This window comes from Trachinotus anak, unplaced genomic scaffold (genome assembly GCF_046630095.1).
Source record: "Trachinotus anak isolate AG129_WGS33_773 ecotype Australia unplaced genomic scaffold, CSIRO_AGI_Tana_v1 ptg000004l, whole genome shotgun sequence".
NCBI classification, from domain to species: domain Eukaryota; kingdom Metazoa; phylum Chordata; class Actinopteri; order Carangiformes; family Carangidae; genus Trachinotus; species Trachinotus anak.
This window is the reverse complement of record NW_027273855.1, coordinates 15577464-15600868: the sequence shown is the minus strand read 5'-3', so window position 1 is coordinate 15600868 and position 23405 is coordinate 15577464. Positions and strand designations below refer to the sequence as shown.

The window sequence follows — 23405 nt, the reverse complement described above, 5'->3', positions numbered from 1 at the left end:
TGTGGAGGACAGAGAGAAAACAGAAAATGTTTCATTTGGATGCTAACCAGAGCAATGCCAAAAGAGGAAAAGCTGATAAGACTGGAACAAGACTGCTGTGTCCCTGCTGGTTGGTTATTGTTGGCTGTTGGTGGCCCTGTTGCTATGTGGGTCCAAACATATGAACAAGAAAAATGCGAGCAGGTCATAACCTCTGTGAAAATAGACAACAAATAGCTGCAGCGGCATTTTACAGCTCAACATGATACTTAATGGGTCATATATTAGGATGGTGCAGTCTGGTTTTTTTTTTTTTGGTTTTTTTTTTACATTTTGTTGACAGATAAGTGGAATTAAAATTTTCTGTTAATCTTATTTAAAGAGACCATGTTGAAAGTTGGTAGTCATCGCTGCTGTCCCTGTAATCTCAAGAATTTAGATGAAGCCCATGCTCTTCTTTTCCTCTCCTAAATGGGTGGGGTCAGTAATAGCTGGTGTTATTTGCCTGGCTGTTGCACTCATGTTTGGGTCAGGGCTTGGGCCTTTTTCCCAGGCTCTGAGGTCATTATTAATGACAGATTGTGATATCTGCTAGGCTGTGAGCATCAGCAATAGTCTTATTTTCTAAAGACGTCTTATTTTGAATTCTATCTTAGTTTTTGAAAATAGCATTAATTAAACTGTGATCATCACACTTTGATTTGTTAGCCCAACAACAAACTGGCAGGAGACTTCAGCAGTGAAACAATGACTTCTGTCTGTGGCGGCACAATGCCATCTACTGGTCAAACTGCAAACATCAACTGAGTGTAATTCATTTTCAGGGTCAGTTACCTGAGCAACTGCCCTTTTTGTTCATATACTGGGGGACACACAGTACTAATGCAGGGTTTCACAAATGTAGAGTAAGAAGAGAGAAGTTAGTGACTTGTTTGAAATCTCTTTGACAGCAGCTGTTGATGGAAGGAAGTGCTATTTATTCACTGCATTTATCTGTGTTTGCATACTTGATAATATAGCTTTGAAAGAGGAAACAATGCACAACCCATGTTCAGTATCAGCAGCCTGAATTCACCTTCATCTTTCTCTTATTTCACATGCAGGTTACCTCTGAGTGTAACATCACTGTTATTGCTGCTAAACTGAAAGAAAATGGGAAGTGGTTAACAAACCCCACCCCTTATTTGCAGTACACCATCTGCCAAAGCGAGAGGTCATGTCAGGAAAACCTTTGATCAGACAGCCTTGCTGTGATGAGGTTTCCTGGCAACACACCCAAGCACCAAAGCATCAAGGCTGATCTGTGAAGCTGCAGCATTAGCAAAGGTGAGATCACAGACAGCAAACTGCAGAGGGTGATGAGGTGAGGAGAGGCGCAGAATTCAACTTTCAGTGAGGGGAAAGAAGGTGTGTGTGTGCGTGTGTGTGTGTGTGTGTGTGTCAGAGAGAGAGAAGGTTGTGAGCAGGTCCTCTCCTTCATTTGGCACTGACACCTATTAGCTATAGCTTTTTACTTGACCACAAGAGGGCAGCATATTCTTGCAAAAAGAGACTGTGGACCTAAGAGTGTTGGTGTCCTGTCAAAGATGACAGATGAAACATTTAAGCTGGGCCATGTATTATTTCCCTGTCTTGTCTACATGTATTATAAAAGGCCTGTGTCTAAATTTATATGGTGCGTGTCCCAAAATAAAACTGTGTTTAACCAAATTATCACAAACTGGGGGACAGGGGAGAACCACAGCTAATTTTCTGGATTGTGTTGAATGAAATCTAAGTGATACACATTTCTCTTGGTTACCCTGTTTTTATACAGTTGAGAAACATAACAAATGCAGTTGCTTCCCAATAAGGAAAACAGGGACCACTGAATAGTTTCATGAGCATAAAAATGACGTGAATGGCCTTCACTGTCACCAGATCGCAGCCCAACCGAACACCTATGGTTGATTTTTGGAGTAGTGTGCTTAACAACACTTTCACCACCGTCATCAAAACACCAAATGAGGGAATAATATCATGATAATATCACCCATAGGCCTTTCCCACAGCCATGTTTACAGCAGTTTTCTACGGTGACAGGAATTCTGCTGCACTACTAGGAAGACCACAGCCAATCCATCTTCCTCTGTGTGTTTAAAATGCAGAGCTGGTCTCTGAGGCCTGCCCGGTGCGAGCAACATTCCTTCACCACAGGAAGAGCCTGCACAGGCTATGGACGCACAAGTATGAAAGGGATGTTAAGCCTGTCTGGGCTGCATTCCTCTGAAGTCGACCCTGCTCTGCCATTGGTTATTATCCCATCCTGGAATAAAGCTGCAGTGCTGACTGAGACATGAGTTGTCTGAAATTTAGAAAAGTAAGTAGTAGTAATGATCTGGGGAAGTGGTGAGTCAAACTATGTCTGGTTCTGTCATTCTTAAGCTGCCTCAGAATTCTTTGTCGTTGTGCCTACTTGCAATTGCAATCTTTTGCAACATGGGGCACACCGAGTAGTAAAAAATGTTCCCGTCTCAGACTGTTCATTTGAAAATGTTTTCGATGCCTGACAATTTCCTACCCCACTAATCATTTCAATGGATCCATCTTGTGATCCTTTGCAGGGCTCAAACCACACTTATCAGAGCAGTGATTCTGAATCAAAACAGTGAAGTTGCCACGACAACAATGAATTGAGAGATGCTAAAAAGCAAGCTAAAGATGAGGGGAGCTGCAGAATTGGGTGATAAGTTTGACCTTACAGCTGGCCTGTTTCATATTTCACATAATCATTTCATTTATAATTGAAATGAAAATTATGATTGGAGCAGCTTTAAAGCCAAAATGTGAACATCAGCATCATCTTACACTGACACAACAAACCAGGCAAGTACTGAGGTGTTTAATAAATAACAGCATGAACAACACAACAACAATAACAACAACATTAAAAGCTTGAATTCATTTTGTATATATACACATACAGTATATATTTCCATATTTGACTGTATAAACCATAAATATGACATGCAGTCCTCATAACTTAAAACAACCAGGACTTCTCGGACTGAGGTAGGGTCAGGGGCCAAGAGGTTGGATAGATGAAGCAGTTTGTATGTGTGTGTGTGTGTGTGTGTGTGTGTGTGTGTGTGTGTGTGTATGTATGTTTGGAGGTGGGGAAAAGGATTACAGTATTGGCAATAAAGCTGCAGTGGCTGTTTGGGAGAAATGTGTGTGCTTGGTTCATAGTTCAGTTGTCAGGAGTTGTCCTCCTCAGTCAGTGCCCCAGTCGTCCTGCCCAAGACTTCCGACTGAGAACACACACACATGCAGCGTTGATGCGGATGAAACGCCAGGCTGTCCGTTCCTTGAAGATGGTGAGGGCGCTTACGAATATGTGTGTGTTGGTGCAGTAGGAGTTCCAGTGGCGGCTATCGATGCCAAGACAGCCCGAGTTGCCAGATTTGGTGCCCTGTTTGCCACCTCGTCCCCCCGACCTTCCCCCATTTGCATTCCCGGTTCCTCTGTGCGTGGGGTATCGGCAGGTGGTCTCATAGAAGAACTGTTTCTTCACCACATTGTTGATTGTAACGTTGGGCAGCACTGTCACCTCATTCCCAGCTATGTCTGTGGCTCGTGTCAGGTTGCCCACCCAGGTATTTATGCTGTCACATACTGAGTACTCTCCTCGGTGCATGGTGTGTGATCCTGCTCTACGCCTTACCCTCACCCCCCTCACTCCTTCAATGTCATAGCCCTCATCTTCAAGGGCATCATGTGATGGAGGCACCTCGCTGAAGACAACGCGGGGCGAGGATCGGTAACGTCTCTTGGAGAACAGCTTGGGGTCCACCACTGGGATGGAGGGGTCAGGAGGGGAATCTGATGTTGAGTGCATGACGACGGGGCTCCTATCCTGGGTGTGTGAAGCTGACCGATGGTGCTTCTTGGTCCTGTGGTGGTGGCTGGTCCTGTGATGCTCCTGTGAAGAATGGTGTTCAGAAAGGTGGTCCCCCGCTGCTGTCTGCTGCTGTCCTGCTCTGTGATTGGCTGCCGTCTGCTGTCCTGCTTTGTGGTTGGCTGCCCCGGCACTCCGGGCCAATCCACCTCCCATGTTCAGTACAGCTTGGACGCCGATCAGGAGGAGCAGGACCAGTGGTGACGACCTCATGGGCACACGTCCTGAGGTGAACACAGGTAATAAAAAAAACAAAAAAAAGTTTGGATAATGTTGTGATGTTATCTACAGTAAGTTCATGATTGAAACTTACATTACTGTTGATACTTCTGACAGTCTGACTTTTACTTATCAAGTAAAACATGTTCTCGATACACTATCCAGATGCCCTGAAGTGAACATCAGCTTTTTGCTCTATGCTTTACAATGATTGGCTCATTCCTCGCTGTGTGGCAAGCAATGTCCAATTATATTCATGCAGGTATACAACACAGAAATTATAACCTGACACATATCACTGTTACTCTTCTGATTGCTGCTCCCTCTACCACCCGAAACCTCCTCCAGTGTGGTATTTCGTATTATTATTTATGTGTTTATTGAGGGGCGAGTCCCTTTCTCAGCAGAATCCTTGTTTGCTCAGATTCATTGGGAGCTCCCTGAAACAACAGAGCCTTTCCCATTTAATCTTATGTGGTAAAAATGATCAGTGACTCGCTGCAAGTGTCTCTGGATGAAATTACTTTTCAAAGCAAAAGGTTGATTGACTAACTTGAATAATGTTCATAGATTTGCTTATAAAAGGAGTCAGAGTTGCAGCACTAGCATAAATACATTATAAAGGAGCAGAATTAGTATTATCCAGATTCAGTTAAGAAGGTGTTTTCTGTCAGTTACTGGCTCTGTTTTGTCAATTTTAACATCACAAGAACATCTCTGGTCCCTGAACATGAATGTGTGTTGTTTTGTGTGTTGCTGTGGTGAGTGTTTATGCGAACCTGTGGAATGTGTCCAGTTGAAGTGGGAGCCCCTGTGGACTCTAGAGCCAGACTCCAGTGCAGGCCGGGCCCCTCATGCCTGCCATCTGGACCCCCTGAACCTGAGCTCTGTAACACACACACATACAGAACAAACCCACAACTAAAACACATGGATTCACAATTGAGCTTTTTTTGAGCATATATTTCATACATTTTACTGAAACAAATCACTGTTTCACATAACAAATCATATAATAAATATGTCTTCCTTTATTGTTCAAGACTAAACTTTAACTCACAGACGGGACACGCTTATGACTATTCAAAAACTTCTCATCTACATAAGGTGAGATGGTTATTTCTGTGTCATTCCCATACATTTGGCTCATTCCACATTGTATTACGCAAGACAGTGCTTTATATCAAACAGTAAAAATACTGCAAGAAATCCTTTGATAAAAGATAAATAAACCCACAGGAAACCAGTTCATGATAACATTATATAAATTTACATAATTACAGGTACATTGTTTTATCCTGATAAAGCGCTTCTATCCTCATCTCCAAGACTTTTCCTAGTTAACTAACTGGCTTCAATGTTTCCTTCCTGTGAATAGTTGACACCATGACATGAAAAAAATAAATCCCACTTTGTAGTAAAAAGGAGGACAAAAAACAAAAATGGAACTCATTTTCTATATCATTTTGTTGAGCGTCCACTTTTTATCTTTCAGACTGTTACAAGTCCATGTAAATTATCTATAGAGACGTAAGTCAAGAAGCACGGTAAGCATGTTGAGCAGTGCAGATGAGTTTATTTTCAGAGCACTGCAACTCTGTACCATCATCTCTCTTTTCCTGACCTCCACTGCTCTCACAGACGTACACAATTTACCACTATCTCACCTTATCTGATGCAAAGTACACACACACACTCACCATGTTTAACTCTAGGAGCTTAGGCTTGCATACATTGGAATGTGTGGCATTTCACACCTCATTAGATGTTACATATATATACTGAACATAAAGCAGCCCAACATGTATAATTAATAAGGCATGTAAACCCATGCACACACACACACACACACACACACACACACACACACACACAAGCTCAGTCACACATGCAAACAGCATCTTTATGGATACACATGCGAATGTGTGCATGTAGCAGTGCATATAGGCCAAAGGCCTTTTATGAATGATTTGCATGCTTAGATGCTGTGATGTATGTGTATGAACACACACAAACCTTTTCACACAAACAATCAGAGGGTCACCGAGGTGAGTTGAAGCTGGCGTGTCAGTATTTTTTACTTATCTGCAGTGTTCTGCAAAATCTATCTTGCTGGTACAGCGTTGGAGTACTACAAAGTTTTGTTGTGAATGCTTTGCCTCAACATGTTTGATATTACTACCGTGTTGTGAAAGGTACGGCCTTCTGGCTAGGTATATAAAAAAAAAAGGTTAGGAAACCGTCATAGTAATGGTAATTTTTCCAAAAATGAAACATTATATGGTTTTCATTTAATCTTTCGTGGCACCCAGGTCCCCCAGATAAAAAAATACTTTGCCTTGAAATCCTCCCTGTGTAGCACATAATAACCTGAAGAGGTCAGTGTTGCCTGCTCAGACCAGAATTCAAAGACAGCATCAAGCAGCTGAGATGTATCAAAATGTCACTGGCCCTGTTCCCATCAAAAATAACAACTCAGCTGCATGAGAGAAGTTCAACATTTTAAATCATCTCTCAGGTATTTTCCCACAAGCCAAGGATGTCCATGGGTTTTTTTATTCTTTAAATTATACTGGGTTGTCTACAAGATAGTGTAAGTATGTAATGTAAGTGTGGTACTGAATTTAGTACAATTTATTTCATTTATATATTTTTTACTAAGTACAACTTGTACCTGACTTGAATATTTATAAATAATGTTACTTTATACTTCTTTTCCACCACATTTCAGATGGAAAAATGTGCCACCTCACATTTATATGATAACTATAGTAATTGGTTTAGATTCTTTAGACAGGACTTAGCTTTTTACATATGTCCTGCTGTAATACATGTTACGTGTGTGCACAATTGGTATTTTACTGTCACTAATGTTTTAATAATTTGAAGGTTGTACAAAACATATGAAATACTTTTAAATATGATCCATTACTGTCTATTAAATGCCTAAAAAGAATTTAAAGTAGCCACATTAAATGCTGCATACATGTATGTATCACTAATAATAATCCAATAATATAATGGTCTTTGACTCTGAAAGTGTGCATAATGAGTACTTTTAACTTTTTGCAGTTGAATCTTATGTACTTTTACTGAAATAAAATTTGAAAATAAGGGACTTTAACATGTTATGAAATTCTTTTACATTGTGATGTTGTTGCTTTTCTTAGATGAAACATCTGAGAAGTTCTTCGGCCACTGCTACAGGGTCAGTTTGCATTGCATTTGCAAAACAGTCAAGTAATCTTGGGTGATGGAGAGAGCTTCAGGCTGATCTACCAGTGATATCTTTTGGCTTCAATAAACACAATCATACACACACACACACAGACACACACACACACACACACACACACACACATATGGAGCTAGTCCAAACAGGCAGCGAGCTGATTGATCCAGGCTGACGGGCAGCTCACTATTTACATGGCCCAGGGTGAGCCGGGAGGATCCTAATGTTAAAAATATGTGGCTTGTGTTTAATGCCAGTGGAGCCAGCGTAAACACTGCAGAGCAGGAGCACAAGGGTCAGAGCGGTTTAGAGAGCACCTCTGACTTATAGGATTACTTCAGCACTCGATCAGAATGTGTTGCTATCCCTCTGACCCTCTCAAACAAATACTGTACGCAGAATTACAAACACACGCAGCGCCATATATACACAAGCTCATGAGATGCTCCTATGGTTGAACAGGGTTTGGATTTGCTCCCAAAACTGTTTGTTTGTCTTATGGTTTTGCGGAAACAAACCCGCACTCGGACACTGCGTACTAGCTGCAACGGAAAGTTAGAAAATTTAGCCTCATTTGCAGGGTGTTGACAGGACCTGTAATGAAATGCAACCTGGAATGGTCCAATGCATTTTACATACTAACATACATCCTATATCAAACTGTGGGGGAAAGGTGATCCATATGGTACTGATAAAACAGGAAGTCTCAAAGTAGTGTGTGAGGCTCCCTGTGCTTTGACTTGCACAGGACAGTGAGCTGCTTTCCTCTTTAGTATCCAGGCAGAAAAATCTGAGTACACAAACATGCATGGGAGATGCCTTGAAGAATAGTCAGTGGGAGAGAGTCCTGCTCACATGTGCCTGCCAAATAATGACAAAGGTATCCCAAATCCATTTAAGCAAATACCACAGAAATGACAGACACTGTATGGTTCATATTTCCAGACACTCAACATACTGTATTAATACAAACTGGTATAAACAAAGAAGTTGTTCGATATCCTTTTATGATTCATGCCTTGTATAGTTTGCACCAAAGAGGTTGTTTATGAGAACAGACTTCGTAAAACAGCCTCACGTGGCTTACAGTAACATCCCCTGCTTTAAGGAGGTTCCCTTTCTCACAATAGCCTGACTCCCCAGTTTTGCCAAACTGTAAATTAGGACATTTCTGTTAAGTCATCCATCACTTTCAAACGCTACGATGGTATGGGGGGGTTGACGGCATAACATGGCACTACCTGGTTAAACGAGATTGCCAAAGTTGATGAAAGTATGTGGAAAGAAGACATACGTCACGCAGCTGCTGGGTTGTGACCTGGAAAACCAGAGAGTAATTACTTAGCCCAAGGCAGTGGAGCCCAGCCACACACTTACTGGTAAAGACTATGCAGTGTTAGCCAGTGACACGTTTTCATTTAGTTTGCCAGTGCGCAAGATGCCAAATTACTGTGGTTACAGTACTGCACCATGTGTTGACTGTGATACAAAGACAATAAGGCAGATGCGCCAAATCATGAGCAGTTTAGGAGAGTATTGCCTGCCATCAATCCAAGGTTAGTTTACAGTTAACAAGGGGTTCTTCCTATCTATGCGATGCATTAGTCATTAGTTACAAGTCCTTGTTAAAAGATGTGCAGGAGCAGCATGTCAGCAGTTCTCTCAAACAAACACACACACCTCTCTCAGAGTGATGACAACTGCATCAGATTATGAGGGAGTGAGAAAGAGAGGCTGACAGCTGCAGAGATAGAGAGAGCAGGAGAGAAAGGTGACTGAGAGAGAGAGTGATGCGGAGAAAAACAGAGAAAGGTAAACAGTTTTTCTGTGTCTCTCATCAACTTAGTGTAGTGCAGTTCCTCCTGCTGTCATCCACTGGAAATAATTATCAAGAGGGATGACTGCCAGGTCAACTTACTCTCTTTCGTGTCACCCATACAAATGTTTGAAGATTTATTTCCTCTAAACAAATTTCCTCTAATGCTCATTAATCACGTTTGAAAAATGCAAGGATATAAAAGGATTGGACCTTGGGGACCAAATAAGTCTTACTTTAGGAAAGGTTTCATTTGAAATGAAACACAGGGTTACAACAGAATTCACATGTGCATCAGATGTCTCTCCACTTTACAAAGTCATACTCATAATTGTAATGCCTCAATTTCTCCTCTAGTCACTGTTTCATCGACAGCCGTAATTAAAGCTTGTCATTCGTGCGGGGACAATTTGCTCGTCACAGTTTAGACAAGCTGCCATGCGAAACTGATGCAACATCCCAGACACCGCCATGAGTTGAGTTTTTGTCACGCAAAATGATGTCATGCAGCGTCTGTTAAAAGCACAATTAAGTTACGCTGTCCAAATGCTCTTGAGAGGCTGTCAGCTGGCTATTCTTGGAAACACTTTAAAAGTTTCTTATATTAGATACACAGTACAGAGCAGACAGTCAGAAAATGGCAACACTATAAAATACCCTCAGAAAATGCATTAACTTGATGTTGCAAAGGCCATTGGTCCATTTATAACTTTCATCTATCAGTGAAGTATATTAAGGTGGAATTTAATATAAATCAAATGATTTGATACTGATCATATTCACTGGTCATGATGGCACCGAAACACATCAGTCATTCAGTACGGCTCAGTACAATTGCACTTCAAATTGGTGTTGCTTCTCATTGTAGACAATTGTAAAAATCAAATTCCAATGCACTGTAGTCAAATTGTGAGAATATGTTCAATTTAGTAAGTCACTGATACGTCTTACTTGTGTAGCAAGATGGTTAGTGCAGAGAAAACACTGGAAAGATTCTGCCACAGGTTTGAGCCTCCTGACTCAGATAAGTGTGGTTGAGCACCAATATTAACAACTAGCAGACATATCAGAAAGCTAAGCATAGTTAGCATCTTTCATTTGTTTATGTTGTTTATTAGCTTGTTATCTTTTAACTGGCAGTGGCTGACACAGTGCCTGCCCCCTCTCCCTGCAAGTTGATGGGATTGGTTCCTTAGGTTTTTGACATATAAAGCCCTGGCTGTCTGAATTCGTATTTTTGGGACTGTCACTGGTTCACTGCATCTCATCAAGGTTGAAATAAGCATTCATTGCTTTTTTTGCTTGAGTCTTGTATTAAATAAATAACACCATATGGACACGTTAACAAAGTTAGAAACTTGATTTTCATTGGCGGTTGTCTTAAAGACTAATAGTTTTATATTAGTGCACATTTGACAGTTGTAACGTGAGTAGCAGAGATAAAATAGATCAGTTTCTGCCTCGTCCTTTCCCCTCGTCTTCATGTTTAAAATACATTTGCTGTGAGAACCAAGGCACCTGTTGTACATCAGGGATACTTCAAACAGTAAACTCTGCTGCTCTGGCCTCATGACACAGGAAGAGAGAGACAGGCAATGTCAAACTGACAGGCACACACAACCTGTTAAAGCACTTGACTCCTCTGTGCGATGACAAATGACACAAGATATGCAGAACAAAAGAACATTTACTGTACAAAGTGTTATAGTATGGACTGACCAAGTGTTACAATATGTAGAAAAGAACATAATGTGCAGCTCTTGACATCAGCTTGTATTAGTATGAAGGGTTTACTGGGTGCAGCAATAAAATGTGCTTGGCCTGTATAACACACAGATATACTGTATGCATTTCCAACTTTCAGATGTATTTTTTTCAAAACAAATAGCTTTCAAAGAACTGACCTTTTATTCAACTTAGCTTTCTGATACTGGCAGCCACACAGAGGCAGGTACTTCACCTCACACAACCACTGAATCTTTTACAGCTCATTAACACGCTGCCAACAAGATCTCTGAAATATATCAAGTCTCAGGTTTTATGAGCAACCATTTCAAACACATTCACCTCTAATAAAAATGAACATGGTGCCATGCGGCGAGAGTGGAGATATCAAGAGGTGTGTATTTGTACTTCATTTCTTGTTTTGATTAGAAAGTGTACATTATATAAATGGTTGGCGCCTGTAGGATTTAATGCATGTATCTCCATTTTACACAGGTGTTTCTCTTCATCAGCTGTGATGAAATAAAAGCTTGTGTATCTTCTCAGAGTATCTTGAGAATATCAGGGAAGCAGGGAGGCAAGGTGTGGAAACTAAAAGGAAGGCTCTTTGGCAATGAGCCAGTGTCTTCATGCAGCTGTTTCGTGCCTTTCTCTGTCTCTGTTCCTCTGTCTGCCTGTCTCTCATTTGGCCAGGTTCTCCCTCTCTGCTCCTGGAGTCTGACTTAATGTCCGTCTTTTCTCTCATGGTTAAAAGCCAGAGGTAACTTCCTGGATACATGGCTGTTTCTCTGTCTAACAGTGATAACAGATTTCAACACTGTACAAGCACATGTGTGTAGGTGCAGAGCACTGCTCTTATGGATCCTCTCTTTCATTTCCTTGTGTTTGGGAGAAATTACACAACCATTTATTGATCAAATCAATAGACCCTCTCACCAGACATCTGATCGCTTCCATTCTTTTACAACTTGTGTTTGCTTTTGGTGTTGTGGGATACAAATAATTGGCTACTGTTTCAGAGGTTGTAAAGGGATTTCTCTAAAGACATACCAAACACACAGACAATAGGATGTCAGTTAGCATCTCCAGTGATAGGAATTTGTCTTGGAAATAGAATAGTTAGTTAATTTTACCAATACAAACTTTCCAAGAAAAGAAGATGTCAAAGTATTGAGTCAAGAAGGGAAAATTGTGCCAGTGCAGTTTAGCAGTGAATACTTACCAATTCAATCTATCCCACCTGCCTGTCAGAAAATAGGTGCAATAACATGTGTATGCGGATTTTTTCAGTTTAAATGTCTTCATTTCTGTTTTTAATGTAGTAAGTCTCTGAGACACATCTGCATTGACAAGGCTCTTATTCCCATCCAATATCCAGAAACACAGTTCCATTAACAACACACCTTAAATTTGGCATGTACTGTATCTCTCTGGCTTGAAGATGATCTTTTAATCTGCTTTTAATCTGAGGTTTCACACATCTTCCGCGATGCATACTTTCACATGCGGTAAAACGTTCAAGTCAGTTCCTGGCACAATATTTGTTTGAGAGTCACTTTTGATTTGCGAGGGCAACCTCAAGACAAAGCAGAGACATGTCTATAATGTAACCTCAGCCTTTTCTCTACTGTCACACATTGTCCTACAATAAGTTGAACAATAATGGATCATAACAGAAAGATTGGATCCTTGTGGTGTTTATGAAAGGAATCCAAAATAAACAACATTTTAACTGACATTCAGTTCAGCAGTAATTACATTTGGAAGAAAGGGATGAGTGGCAAATAGAAACTGTAAAGTGATACAATGCAGCTCTTTGTACAACAAGGAATTTTTTTTTTTTTTTCTAATAATGCAGTTCCTAGCAATTTGCCAGAAAAAAAGCCCACTTTGTTGAAATATGTTATGTAACACGTGTTTTTCGGGGTGTTCATGACTAGGTGGGTGATGTGTTACAGTTGCAATTAGAATAGCATTATAATTTATTTATTAAAAAGCCACTATGGAAACATAAGTGAGCCCATTCCTCTACAAATGCAAATGTAAAGTGGCTGAAGTAATTTGGATTTATATCACAAACTGAGAAACTACCGTAAGTATTTACATTGTATTGCTACCTTCCCACCAGCAGACTGCTACATTTCAGAGACTCAAGCAGTGTTTTTGTTACAAACATGGCAGCTGCATCTGCATGCTGGTCTTACGCCAAGTGAATATTTTATTTGTGTGGTCTTGATATGAGGCCAGTTTATTATTGCACAGTTCTGGAAATTCAGACACACAAGTAATTTGTTTTTTGTCTATCTTTCAGTGGTCAGCAGTGACTGGTTGTGTCCATAAAGGTAAGTGCATCTTAGTTCAACGGCTCAACAAATTTGGTTCTGACACAACTACTGTGATGCTGTCATGCTTTAATTCTGGTTTCATTACACAGAAGGTCCTCACAGACAATGAATTTCAGTGGTGTGTTGTTGTTTGTCCTTATAATGAACTCTTGGCTGCTGTCTTGGACCCCAGCAGAACTCCAGGCATGAGGCCCCTTTGGCAAAGAGGCAAAGCCACAGCCAGAGCACCATGGCTGTGTTAGTGTAAGGCCTTCTCCCCCTTTATCTCCCTTCCCAACCGGGCCCATCCCCAGTCAACCCACTCTCTCCCTGCTCTGGACCAGCAGATGTGGGAGGCCAGTCCTCCAGGCCTTGAAGGCAGGATGAACACAATGATTAACATGTTTTCCAGACCCTTCATTTTTATGACCTTGACATTCAGCAATCTTCTCATGACAAGTGGTTAATCTTTTGGCATGACTGTGGTAATAACTCCCCCTTCCTGGTGAGAATCGAAGATCCCACAGTGGAGCAGTGAGAGGAGGAGGGCCAGAGGCAGGAATGCCTGTCTGGCCACGGAGAGAGATGAAGACAGAGGGATGGAGAGCAAGGAGTCAGAGATATCAAGGGATGGGGAGAGGCAACAAGCAATGGAGGGTGGGGCACAGATGGGCAATGAGTTGTCTTGGGAATCTGATAAATAAAGGAGCATGTGATAGCAAGAGGCAGAGCAAGGAAGAACAAGGTTGCAGTGGGTCAGAAAGGGAGACAAAGAAGAGTTCAAGGACGGGGAAGGAGGGAGGAATAAAGGGAGTTGCAAAGAGTTGAGGAGTGAGGGACAGAAGGAGTCTTTCCTCCCAGTGGCTATAAGAGAAAAAAAAAAAACATCTCACCGATGTTTGTTCCAGCAGACAGAACACCATTTGTCTCAGAGCTGTTGGAGCTCAAATTGCTTATTTACTCTCAGGGCATCCACCGGAGCAGAGCTTGAAAATCTTCTATGCCGTCCAAGCTGACGCTCGCTCATGTTGATACTAATCCTCCTGGAGAGTATGGCTATATTGGACCCACACTGATCAGGTGAAATAAATCTCAGTCGTTTCTGATAAAAATCACTGACTAATGTGTGCGTGAGTCATTCAGCTCATCAGCCTAAGTTTGATTTGACTCATCTTCTGTCTATGTGTTATCTGTGCTTTGAATGAACCGTTCACTGCACGTCGATTTGCGTGTGACACTTTTACTGCGTGCAATCGTGAGCGAAAACAGCAGTGAATGAATCACCCTAGGTAAATCTTCATTCAGAGGCATAAACAGACACATGTGCTCACTCAGTCACCCAAGTTTTCCATTACGCCCCACTTGTGCTGATGCCATGAGCATGGGTGTGGGCCCATAGACTGGGCATATGTTGCGTCAGACATTTGGAAATGCATGTATGGTATTGTTTTAGTGCTCCTACTTGGATTCTGTAATTGAATGCACCACGCAGTAAGCATAAAAATACTCCCTTCTACAGGCATGTTATGAGAACAAGCTAAATATAGCATAAAAGTGTAGACAGTGTTTGGCTGTTACAGTACAGTGAAAGTGCTCTAAGCTGGAAGTTTGCGTTGAGTTTTGCCTTCCACTTTAAATTGGTGTAACATGGACTTGATTTGATAAACTTAATTCAATTTTGTCTTGGCCCCGTATTTGGGGCAAAGGGTCAACCAACCAGCGCGGCATCCTTGAAGCATGTAAGGATTAAGTATCTCGCCCCAGAATACATACTACATAGCAAAATACGTAAAGACCTCACTTGAATGATGACATCCTGCTGCCATGTGGCCTTAAAGAGCCATCATGCTTAACTGACAGCCTCTTTAAAGTAACTTTAAATCCTAATTTAGCAACACGGCTGGATGGATGGCAAGTAGGTCCAGACTCAAATGTCTCAGCAACTGATGGATGGACTGGCATGAAATTTTCTGCAAACATTCATAGTCCCTAGAGGGTGAATCCCAGTGACCTCGGTGATCCACTTTTCCTCTAGGACCACCAGCAGGTCAAAGATTTCTCTTATCCTGAGAAATACCTACAAGATGGTGATGTTGAGATATGTGGGATTATATGCAATCTATAAAGATATATATATACATATATATTTGAAAACTGTTGTGGAACTGCTGTAGACAACCGACATCATCGCATCGCATTAGTAGTCTGCCTACTGCCTGGCCATTTTCAGCCATTTATCGATTTGCTTCTCTCCCACTCTCTGTGCTCACATATACAGGATTTTGATACAGCCAAATTCCCAATAAAGCTGTCTCTTCTCATTAACTCTCATTTGCTGTTTCTGTATTCAGACAACAGATCACATGAAAATAGCAACAACGTGGAATAGTGACTGATTAAGACAACAGCCAATAAATTTGCATGTAATTTTGTACAGACAGCTGCACTTTGTTTTTAGTGCTCATTAGCAAATATTAGCATGCTAAAATTTGCTAATTGGCACTAAAATGCCATGGTGGTCAACATTGTCGGTGCATGAACATCACACCAGGTTAAAATCAGCATGTTAGTATTGTCATGATGAGCAAGTTAGCATGCTGGCATTAGCACTTAGCTTCGAGGACTGCTGTTCCAAGTATAGCCTCAAAAAGCTTCTAGCATGGCAGTAGACATGAAGTCTTCTTTTTTTTTTTACATATAAAACATAAAAAAAAAGGTTTAGGATTAACTTTTCACATCTTTCATTTTAGTAATCTAGATTTTAGATCAGTAAAACTGAACCTTACTAGTACCACTTCAAGGCTTCAGTTTTGTTCTCTATTCAGTCATACAAATCAGACTTGTACAATGCACTTTGCTGGACGGTCAGAGATGGCCTTGTCAGAACTGTACTCAATCCTCTGAGAGTGTAAAAAAAAATGTATGTTGTCGTCACTTCCAGCGTTTGTTTGATTACAGTCTCACCCCTCTCACCAAAGACTTGACCCGGCCATTTTCTGTTGTGTGTGGTCTCCACATCGTTCTGTCATCCCTCTCTCTCTCTGCTTCTGTGTCTCTCTGCCTCCCTATCTCCCTCTGCTCCCTCCCTCTCTCCCTCTAGCTGATGTCAACCACCTGTTTGTGTGGGACCTCCCAGGCCCATCCTCTGTCAGTTAGCAGCATGCCATGTTCAGTCTGTGAGCAGAGCTATGGTGAGAGAGATAAAGTGGCTACTTTTCCAGAGAGTCTGCATGTGTGTCCATGTGTGTATGTGACCTGCAGCGGGGGTTTAGATAAATTAATATTTACTGTGGAGCTTGATGCATGGATTTAACAGAGATTCCAGCTGAGAGGAATTGCTTCCCACAGCGTCATCCTCCCCAAAACGCCCCATGATACACCATTAATATACAAGTTTGAACTAAAACAAAACTTGATGACATGATGATAAAAAAGATAGTCTGACGGCAGATGTGGTAGTTTTTGGGATCCAGTTTGGCTAAAACAACTATAAAAACAATGACGCCTTAATAATTTCTGCTCATTGTGTAGGTGAGTAGCCAGTGGCTCATCCTCCTGTTTATTGTGTATTCCCAAATCAGCATAATCCAAATAAGTGTATAATAATTGGCTTCACTTGTATCCTTGGGGCTAAGGCGTGTGTGTGTGTGTTTGATGCGTATCCAACACAAACACACATGTATATCCACATGTACACACATGCACATTGCTCATACACATGTACAGACCACATTCCTCCAGCGCTGGTGTGGTTTATGGTTCTATTTCTTCTGTGCACTGTCTTTGTTTGAGTAAACTTGATCTCTCTAAATACATCAGAATTTGTAAGAACAGATTATTGTATGGCTAAAAACCGTAGTTATAACAAATTGTCCGACAGCAAACGCTAACTTTGATGTTTTGAAGCTTTTTGTGTGAATTTCAATATTTGAAAAGATCAAGTATTCTTGTTCTGTTGAGGGCAACAAGGGAGAGTTTCATGTCCAGGCAAGCTATAGGCACCCTACCAATTGGGATAAAGGGGAAAGAAAGCGAGAGTGAGACAGTGTCATCACATCAATCCAAATGTACACACACATAAAAAGGGGTTGCAGTGAAACAATTCAAAACACCAGACGTGCACTAAGTCAACAGATTAAGACCACAACACTGTTATTCTAGCAATAAGAACAGGCCCGGTAATTTGGTGATTTATCAGCTACTGTGTGTTTGGGCTGCATGCACATGCATGAGAGGAGATCAGGCCATAGCAGAAAGTCATAGAGGCATTTAATGTGGAATGAGCAGGCATGTCTGCACATTTAGTTGTCATTTTTTGAAGCATATAGAGTGCACACGCACATGTGTGCAGCCATAGACACTGAAACACGCAGACACAGGCAAACATAACCCTTTGACGGAGCACCTGCCGAAATCAGATCTTCAACTGTCAAACACAAAGCCTGACTTGCATTAACAGTCCTGGATTCAGTTTTCTATGTATGGAGAAGTCCAAACACAGGGGTGCATTATTCTTGGTTTTGTAGAGGCTCTGAAAAACAGGTCCATATGGGAAGAAAGTGCTGGGACAAAAGAATCCTGTTCATGTCTGACAACTATTCTGTCCAATTCTGGCACGTTACAAATGTCAAACAATGTTAGGTGTGATTTCTAATGAATAAATTTTCTCCCAAACATTGTGAGAAATTGTTTGTAAAAGAAACGTCAACAAGAATGACCTCCAGATCCCCATCTTCCTCCACAAACACAGACGTAACCCCGGGCCCGAACTCTGACCTTTTACCTCTCCTCCTGAATCCAGACGGAACATTAAGCTGGTTCACTTTACACCAGATGTTCTTACCCCATTCTGTGCATTGACCTGTGCCAGACTGCAGCTCTAGCGACCCAAAATATAACCAGAGCAGGGCCTTGGTTTATGTTTTGACCCATGAATTATTATCTCCTCATTTTTCCCAGGGAACAGGGAAGCTTTGTTCTGGATGTTCAAACCTATTTCTCTCAGAGACATACAAAGATGTTTTTCTTTTGCTTAATCATATGTTTAGTTCTTTTAAGGTAACTTGAGGTAACTTTTATATAATCTAAGTTAAGGTTAGACTGAAACTGTTTTATAAACACACACACTGTCAACTTTATTGTCAAATGGATACATTTAAATGTAATATATTAGAATGTAACAGAAAATTAAAATTGGCTTTGAAACTTGAGAAGATGCTCTATGTTAAACAAGTTCATTTTCACACAACAGTCATATATTTCGACAAATATGTGACTCAAAATTCTTGACTGACACGTCACTCTAGGCCTAACAGCAGAAAACAAAGACACAGAGTTACTCTCCAATATCAGAAAGATCACCCAATGCAGTGGTTTAACATGCCAAGTATGTCCTCAACAAGTTAATTTTGCGGGGACCCCGATCGTTTGCAGGTAGTGCAGATATCGCAGCCATCAACTGAGAACAGGCGTTTACATAAACACTGTTCTTCACTAATGCAGCTATTAACCTCTGTGTCTAACAGGCAGATCGCTCCAGTTCATTAGTCTGCCTCAAGCTTTTGTGGTCTGATAGGAAATCTTGTATCGTGGGGAGATCAGGCGTTATCTTTCTGTGAACAAACCCTGAGTCATTTTGTGTTGCCAGCTGGCACTTTCCCAGATTTTCTAATAATGTTATTAGTTTGTCAACCTACAACTGGTGGAGGAGTATCTGTACCAAAGTAATAACAATTATTTTTTTGTTGCATCTGGAACAAGTGTGTGGAGCAGTGTAGTATTCTAGGGCACTTTCTTTTCAATACTTATGTGTTGATGTGTTTAATGATTTTTAGTATAACTTTAAGCAACCCTGTCTTCTAGAAATTATATACAAATACATTTTGAAGGGGATGTAGTTATTATTATTATTATTATTATTATTATTATTATTATTATTATTTTATTTTATTTCTTTGCTTTTGTTGCCAAAACGTACCCGCATGCAGGAGTCTGGATGTGAACTCTGGTCTCTGGTGTGACAGTTATAGTGCACTTTGTATGGCTGCTTTCCACCCCAGCTAGCTCCTGGCAACTCAGCTGCTCATAAACATAGTGGTTCATCCAGTGTGAACATAATCCAGCCAGTCATTACGTTGGCACCACAGCATAATTGGGAATGCAGTTTAGTAGTACTGTATATGTACATAATCTCTAGGAGACAGGTTTGCTTTATGCTTCAGGGGTGAGTGTGGTTGGTATTAGGCCCTCAGGTTAAAGAGCCACAGTTAAATTGACAGTCCAGGTGTGCTGTCGCTGCCTGTCTCTGCCCAGGTGTCCTATACAACACTCTACAGTCTAGACAACTCATGTCATTCCATCCTTTATGTGTCTAAGGGGCGGAGCCTCTTGCTGTCATAATCTGAGTGAATGCAATTTCACAGATTTGCACGCTGATTGCAATGGCGTCATTACGACATTGCCACACAGGAGAGCGGCAAGCAAAACAGCAGTTGAATCCAAATATATCCTGTGTTGATTGATAAGCTGCTGTTTTTTGAACAAGCACAACTTCTGGTTATTACGTGAAGAAAAGATCCTGAGATACTGAGGAATGAGTGTGGAACAAATCTATCAACCACTGTCTAGTTAACCGGTTAACTTACGAGCATCTAGCCAGGCTGTTTTACCTAATAATATTATGTTGATTAAAAATATCATTGTAAATGTTCTCTAAATATGATGTCTCTTTTTTAAAAGTATACTATCTGGTTTCATGAATGAATAGAGCATTTCCACTTAAACCTCAGTAGCTACATTACACTTGGCTAGGATGATCATCTACTTTACTCCACAGGGTCAGTACCATTGAATTTTTTACCCAAACTAAAATATGATTATTTTGTGCCAGTGTTAGACAAAGAAACCTTAAGTTTTACCTAAAAATATTCACAAGTGTATCCTAAGCTGTACAAAATGAAAAGCGTATTAAACTCAAAGCTGCAAAAGATATTAAGATTTAAATTTAAAAAGAGCTGGAGTAGATTGTAACAATTACTCTATAATTTTGCTTAGGTAAATACCTTGGCAGAAATGTACAGGAAAAAAAATCTTGGGTGGTTTTCAACCCATTGATATGAAGAAAATTTACCCCAGGTTTTGTTGTTGCTATAAACTAATCATTTAATTATTACAATATTTGTTCCATAGCAGCTGCTCATGATTTGTGTACCTTATTGTGAAGTGTTACTCTTTATCTTTTTCCCTTCTCTCTCTCTATCTTTCTCTTTCTCTCTCACACGCAGACACACACATGCACACACAAATACACTGGTGCTAACATAGGGAAAGCTGTAATTCAGCTTCAAAGGGAAACCTGAGAGGGTCATGAATAATCACAGACATCTTTGTCTGCAGGGGAAAACAGCACTGCCCTCTGTACACATACACACAGGAGTTTATATGGTTTATATAAAGCTGTTTTTAGCAATGCCACTGCACCCCTAGGTTTGAAGAATATGACTATGAGCATTTCAGTTTTAAACCATGATCACAGTTAAAGATTATCATTCCTTTCTGCAGCCCAAAAAATATGTTAAATGAGTAAAAAAAATCACTGCTGATATTGAAACTGAAAGGAAAAGAAAAAGAAGCTGCATCAAAAACGCCCCTTTGGTCTGCAAGCGTCTGGATCATTCTGCATGGCTGACAGACAGGTGAGCCAGAAAGGCAGCCAAGACGCATTGCAAACAGATAGATTCAAAGGTAGATTACAATCCAAGAACCAGCGGTTAAATGTTAGTGACCCAAAACTGGACTGTACTGTTCCATATCCATCTAAAAATAACCAACTATGACATGTGGAAATGTTTAAACTGTTTAAAGCTGACAAATTGATGTTGGCAAATACACCTTCCCGACTATTTCAAAAAAGCCAAAGTTTGAGATATGAGGTAGATCTGTTATATCTACTTGTAGATAAACTGTATATTTGGGGTGGTTCATAGCTCTTTTGGTGTTTTGGCTGCTGTCTGGTTGCCAGATAGTGTCACCATCACAACGATTAAGTGACAATGAAATGTTTTGATTGGCTTTATGCTAGAATGTTCTCCAACAACGTGCATGGCTTAATTGCATGTGTAAAATGCGTGCATTTTGATTTCAGTTGAACTTTAAGTGAATGTGCTCTGAATTATCCTGTGTTAAACACACAGACAAAGTGCAGTATCTGTTGAGATGTCATGTAAGATATATAGCCAGACTGCTGCAGCATTCTCTGTCCACTTCCTCTGTGGACCAACAGAGAGGTGATGAAAACACAGTCCGCTCCCCTCCGGCACACACTGGCAGCAAAATTGAAGCTCGTAAACAATTTAAAAAATTTCTTTTTGTACAGAGCACCTTTCTCTTGAGAGAGCTTTACTTGCTGGCCTATGCTCAGAGTTTTGATATGTTGTCTTATCCAACACAGATGTGCACACACACACGCAGCACAATGATGTAGAAGCAGATGCTGTACAGCTATCTGCATGTGACAACAATATAAGCTGACATGTCTCTACCATTTGGGAATTTTATAACCCTATATATATATATATATATATATATATATATATAGGGTTATATATATATATATATATATATATATATATATATATATATATATATAGCTTCTATGCAATTAAATTACATCAAAATAACACAACAGGTCTAATGAAATAACTGCAACCACAGGACAGCATTGAAGCCTCCGGTGTGTAATGTTTGTTTGTGTGCGTAAATGCTGGTCCATGGTGACATTCCTCTCCTGTCAAAGCCCGAGAGGAATTCCCTGGTAGGAGTGGCAGGCATGAGGTCTGTGTTTAGCACACACGCTTGCATACACACACACAATTACACATAAATATACATATTAGAACATTAAAAAATAATCAGCTGCACACCCATACAAGCACCAGGCCCCACCCAGACATGAGGATAACCTCAGCAACATACTTCATGTTGGACATCGGAGCTCATCAGAATCTACAAGTCCTTTGAGGGTTGTGTAACATGATCGGAGAGAAAGACAGATAGAAAAAGAGGGAGAGAGAGACAGATAGAAAAAAAGGGAGAGAGGGAGCGAGAGAAAGAAGGTAACCTGATGTCCCAGGAGCTTTCTGAACAGTGAACTGGCTCCCATTGAAGTTTGGAGAACCCTGTCTTTTTTTTCTAATCCTCACCTCTATTCTCTCTTTCTCTCTACTCTCTCTCCTCTTCCATTCCCTCTCTCCATCTGCACATACCTGGAAAACTACTGTGCTGTATCTGACTTAAACTGTTTACAGAACAGAGTAACACAAACTTTACATTCATCACTCAACTGAACTTTTCTTAGTACCTCCTGTGTGTTGTAGTCAACTGGAATTTTCTCCCCCCCCCCCAACAGAGGACTAAATGACTGCTGCTGAGCTCAATCTCAATTCAGAGGCTCCACTTTCACTTAATGACAGGTATATTGAAAACTTTTGGGTAAATTTTCTCAGAGAAATTCGTCTTTTCTCTCCTCTTCTTCTTCTGTTTCTCTGTCCTACATGCACGCACACACACACACACACACACACACACACTCCACATTCGTTCCTACACACTCACACCATATTCAATTAAGATGTTTATACGAACAAGGTAGGACTCACCACCCTGTTAATGCTCCTTCTCTTCCCTCCCCAGTGAGTGAAAACTTCCAGATAACCTCTGCTATATTCCACCTCACTGTCTCCAGGCCAGGGGCAGACTTATCCCAAACACCAAATCCCGCTCCTGCTTTTAAAGCTGCGAATCCAGGTCTCGGGCCATCCACTTCTGCCTGTCTCCCTCCCACACTCTTTGGGAAGTGGATTGCTCTAAAAGTTTAGTAAGAGGGCTCCCAAAGCTACTCCCTCCCTCCTGTGTGGCTCACTTCAGGTCCTAGTGCCTACCCTTTCCATGTGCTTCCGTAAAAAAAAACAAAAAAAAACCCACAGCTGCTCATAATTTACACCTAGCTGCTGTTATTCATTCTCTTGTTCCATTCACCGTTTCATTCATGTTGGTGTTAGTTGTGCAAAACAGTGGAAATAAACTTTCACTGGGTGATGATTCAACTTCTTTTCATGTGAGATTTGACGTCACCTAATAGTGAGGTCAGCCTTTGCCCTGTGCAGTGAAAGCTTC

General features: G+C 40.8%; 1 protein-coding gene across 1 annotated transcript; it reads right to left on the bottom strand.

Moving 5' to 3' along the window:
- Positions 1–2844: 2844 nt before the first annotated feature.
- ngfa (nerve growth factor a (beta polypeptide)) lies at positions 2845–23092 on the bottom strand. The gene is made up of 3 exons (XM_071476347.1): positions 22889–23092; positions 4915–5022; positions 2845–4140 (listed from the first exon to the last, which is right to left on the bottom strand). Exon 3 carries the CDS (start codon positions 4127–4129, stop codon positions 3236–3238), a length of 894 nt encoding a protein of 297 aa, XP_071332448.1. The 5' UTR covers positions 4130–4140; positions 4915–5022; positions 22889–23092; the 3' UTR covers positions 2845–3235.
- Between the last annotated feature and the right edge of the window lie 313 nt (positions 23093–23405).

Bases quoted from the DNA above. Each gene is read 5' to 3' on its own strand.
- ngfa (XM_071476347.1), bottom strand. From the start codon at position 4,129: ATGAGGTCGTCACCACTGGTCCTGCTCCTCCTGATCGGCGTCCAAGCT.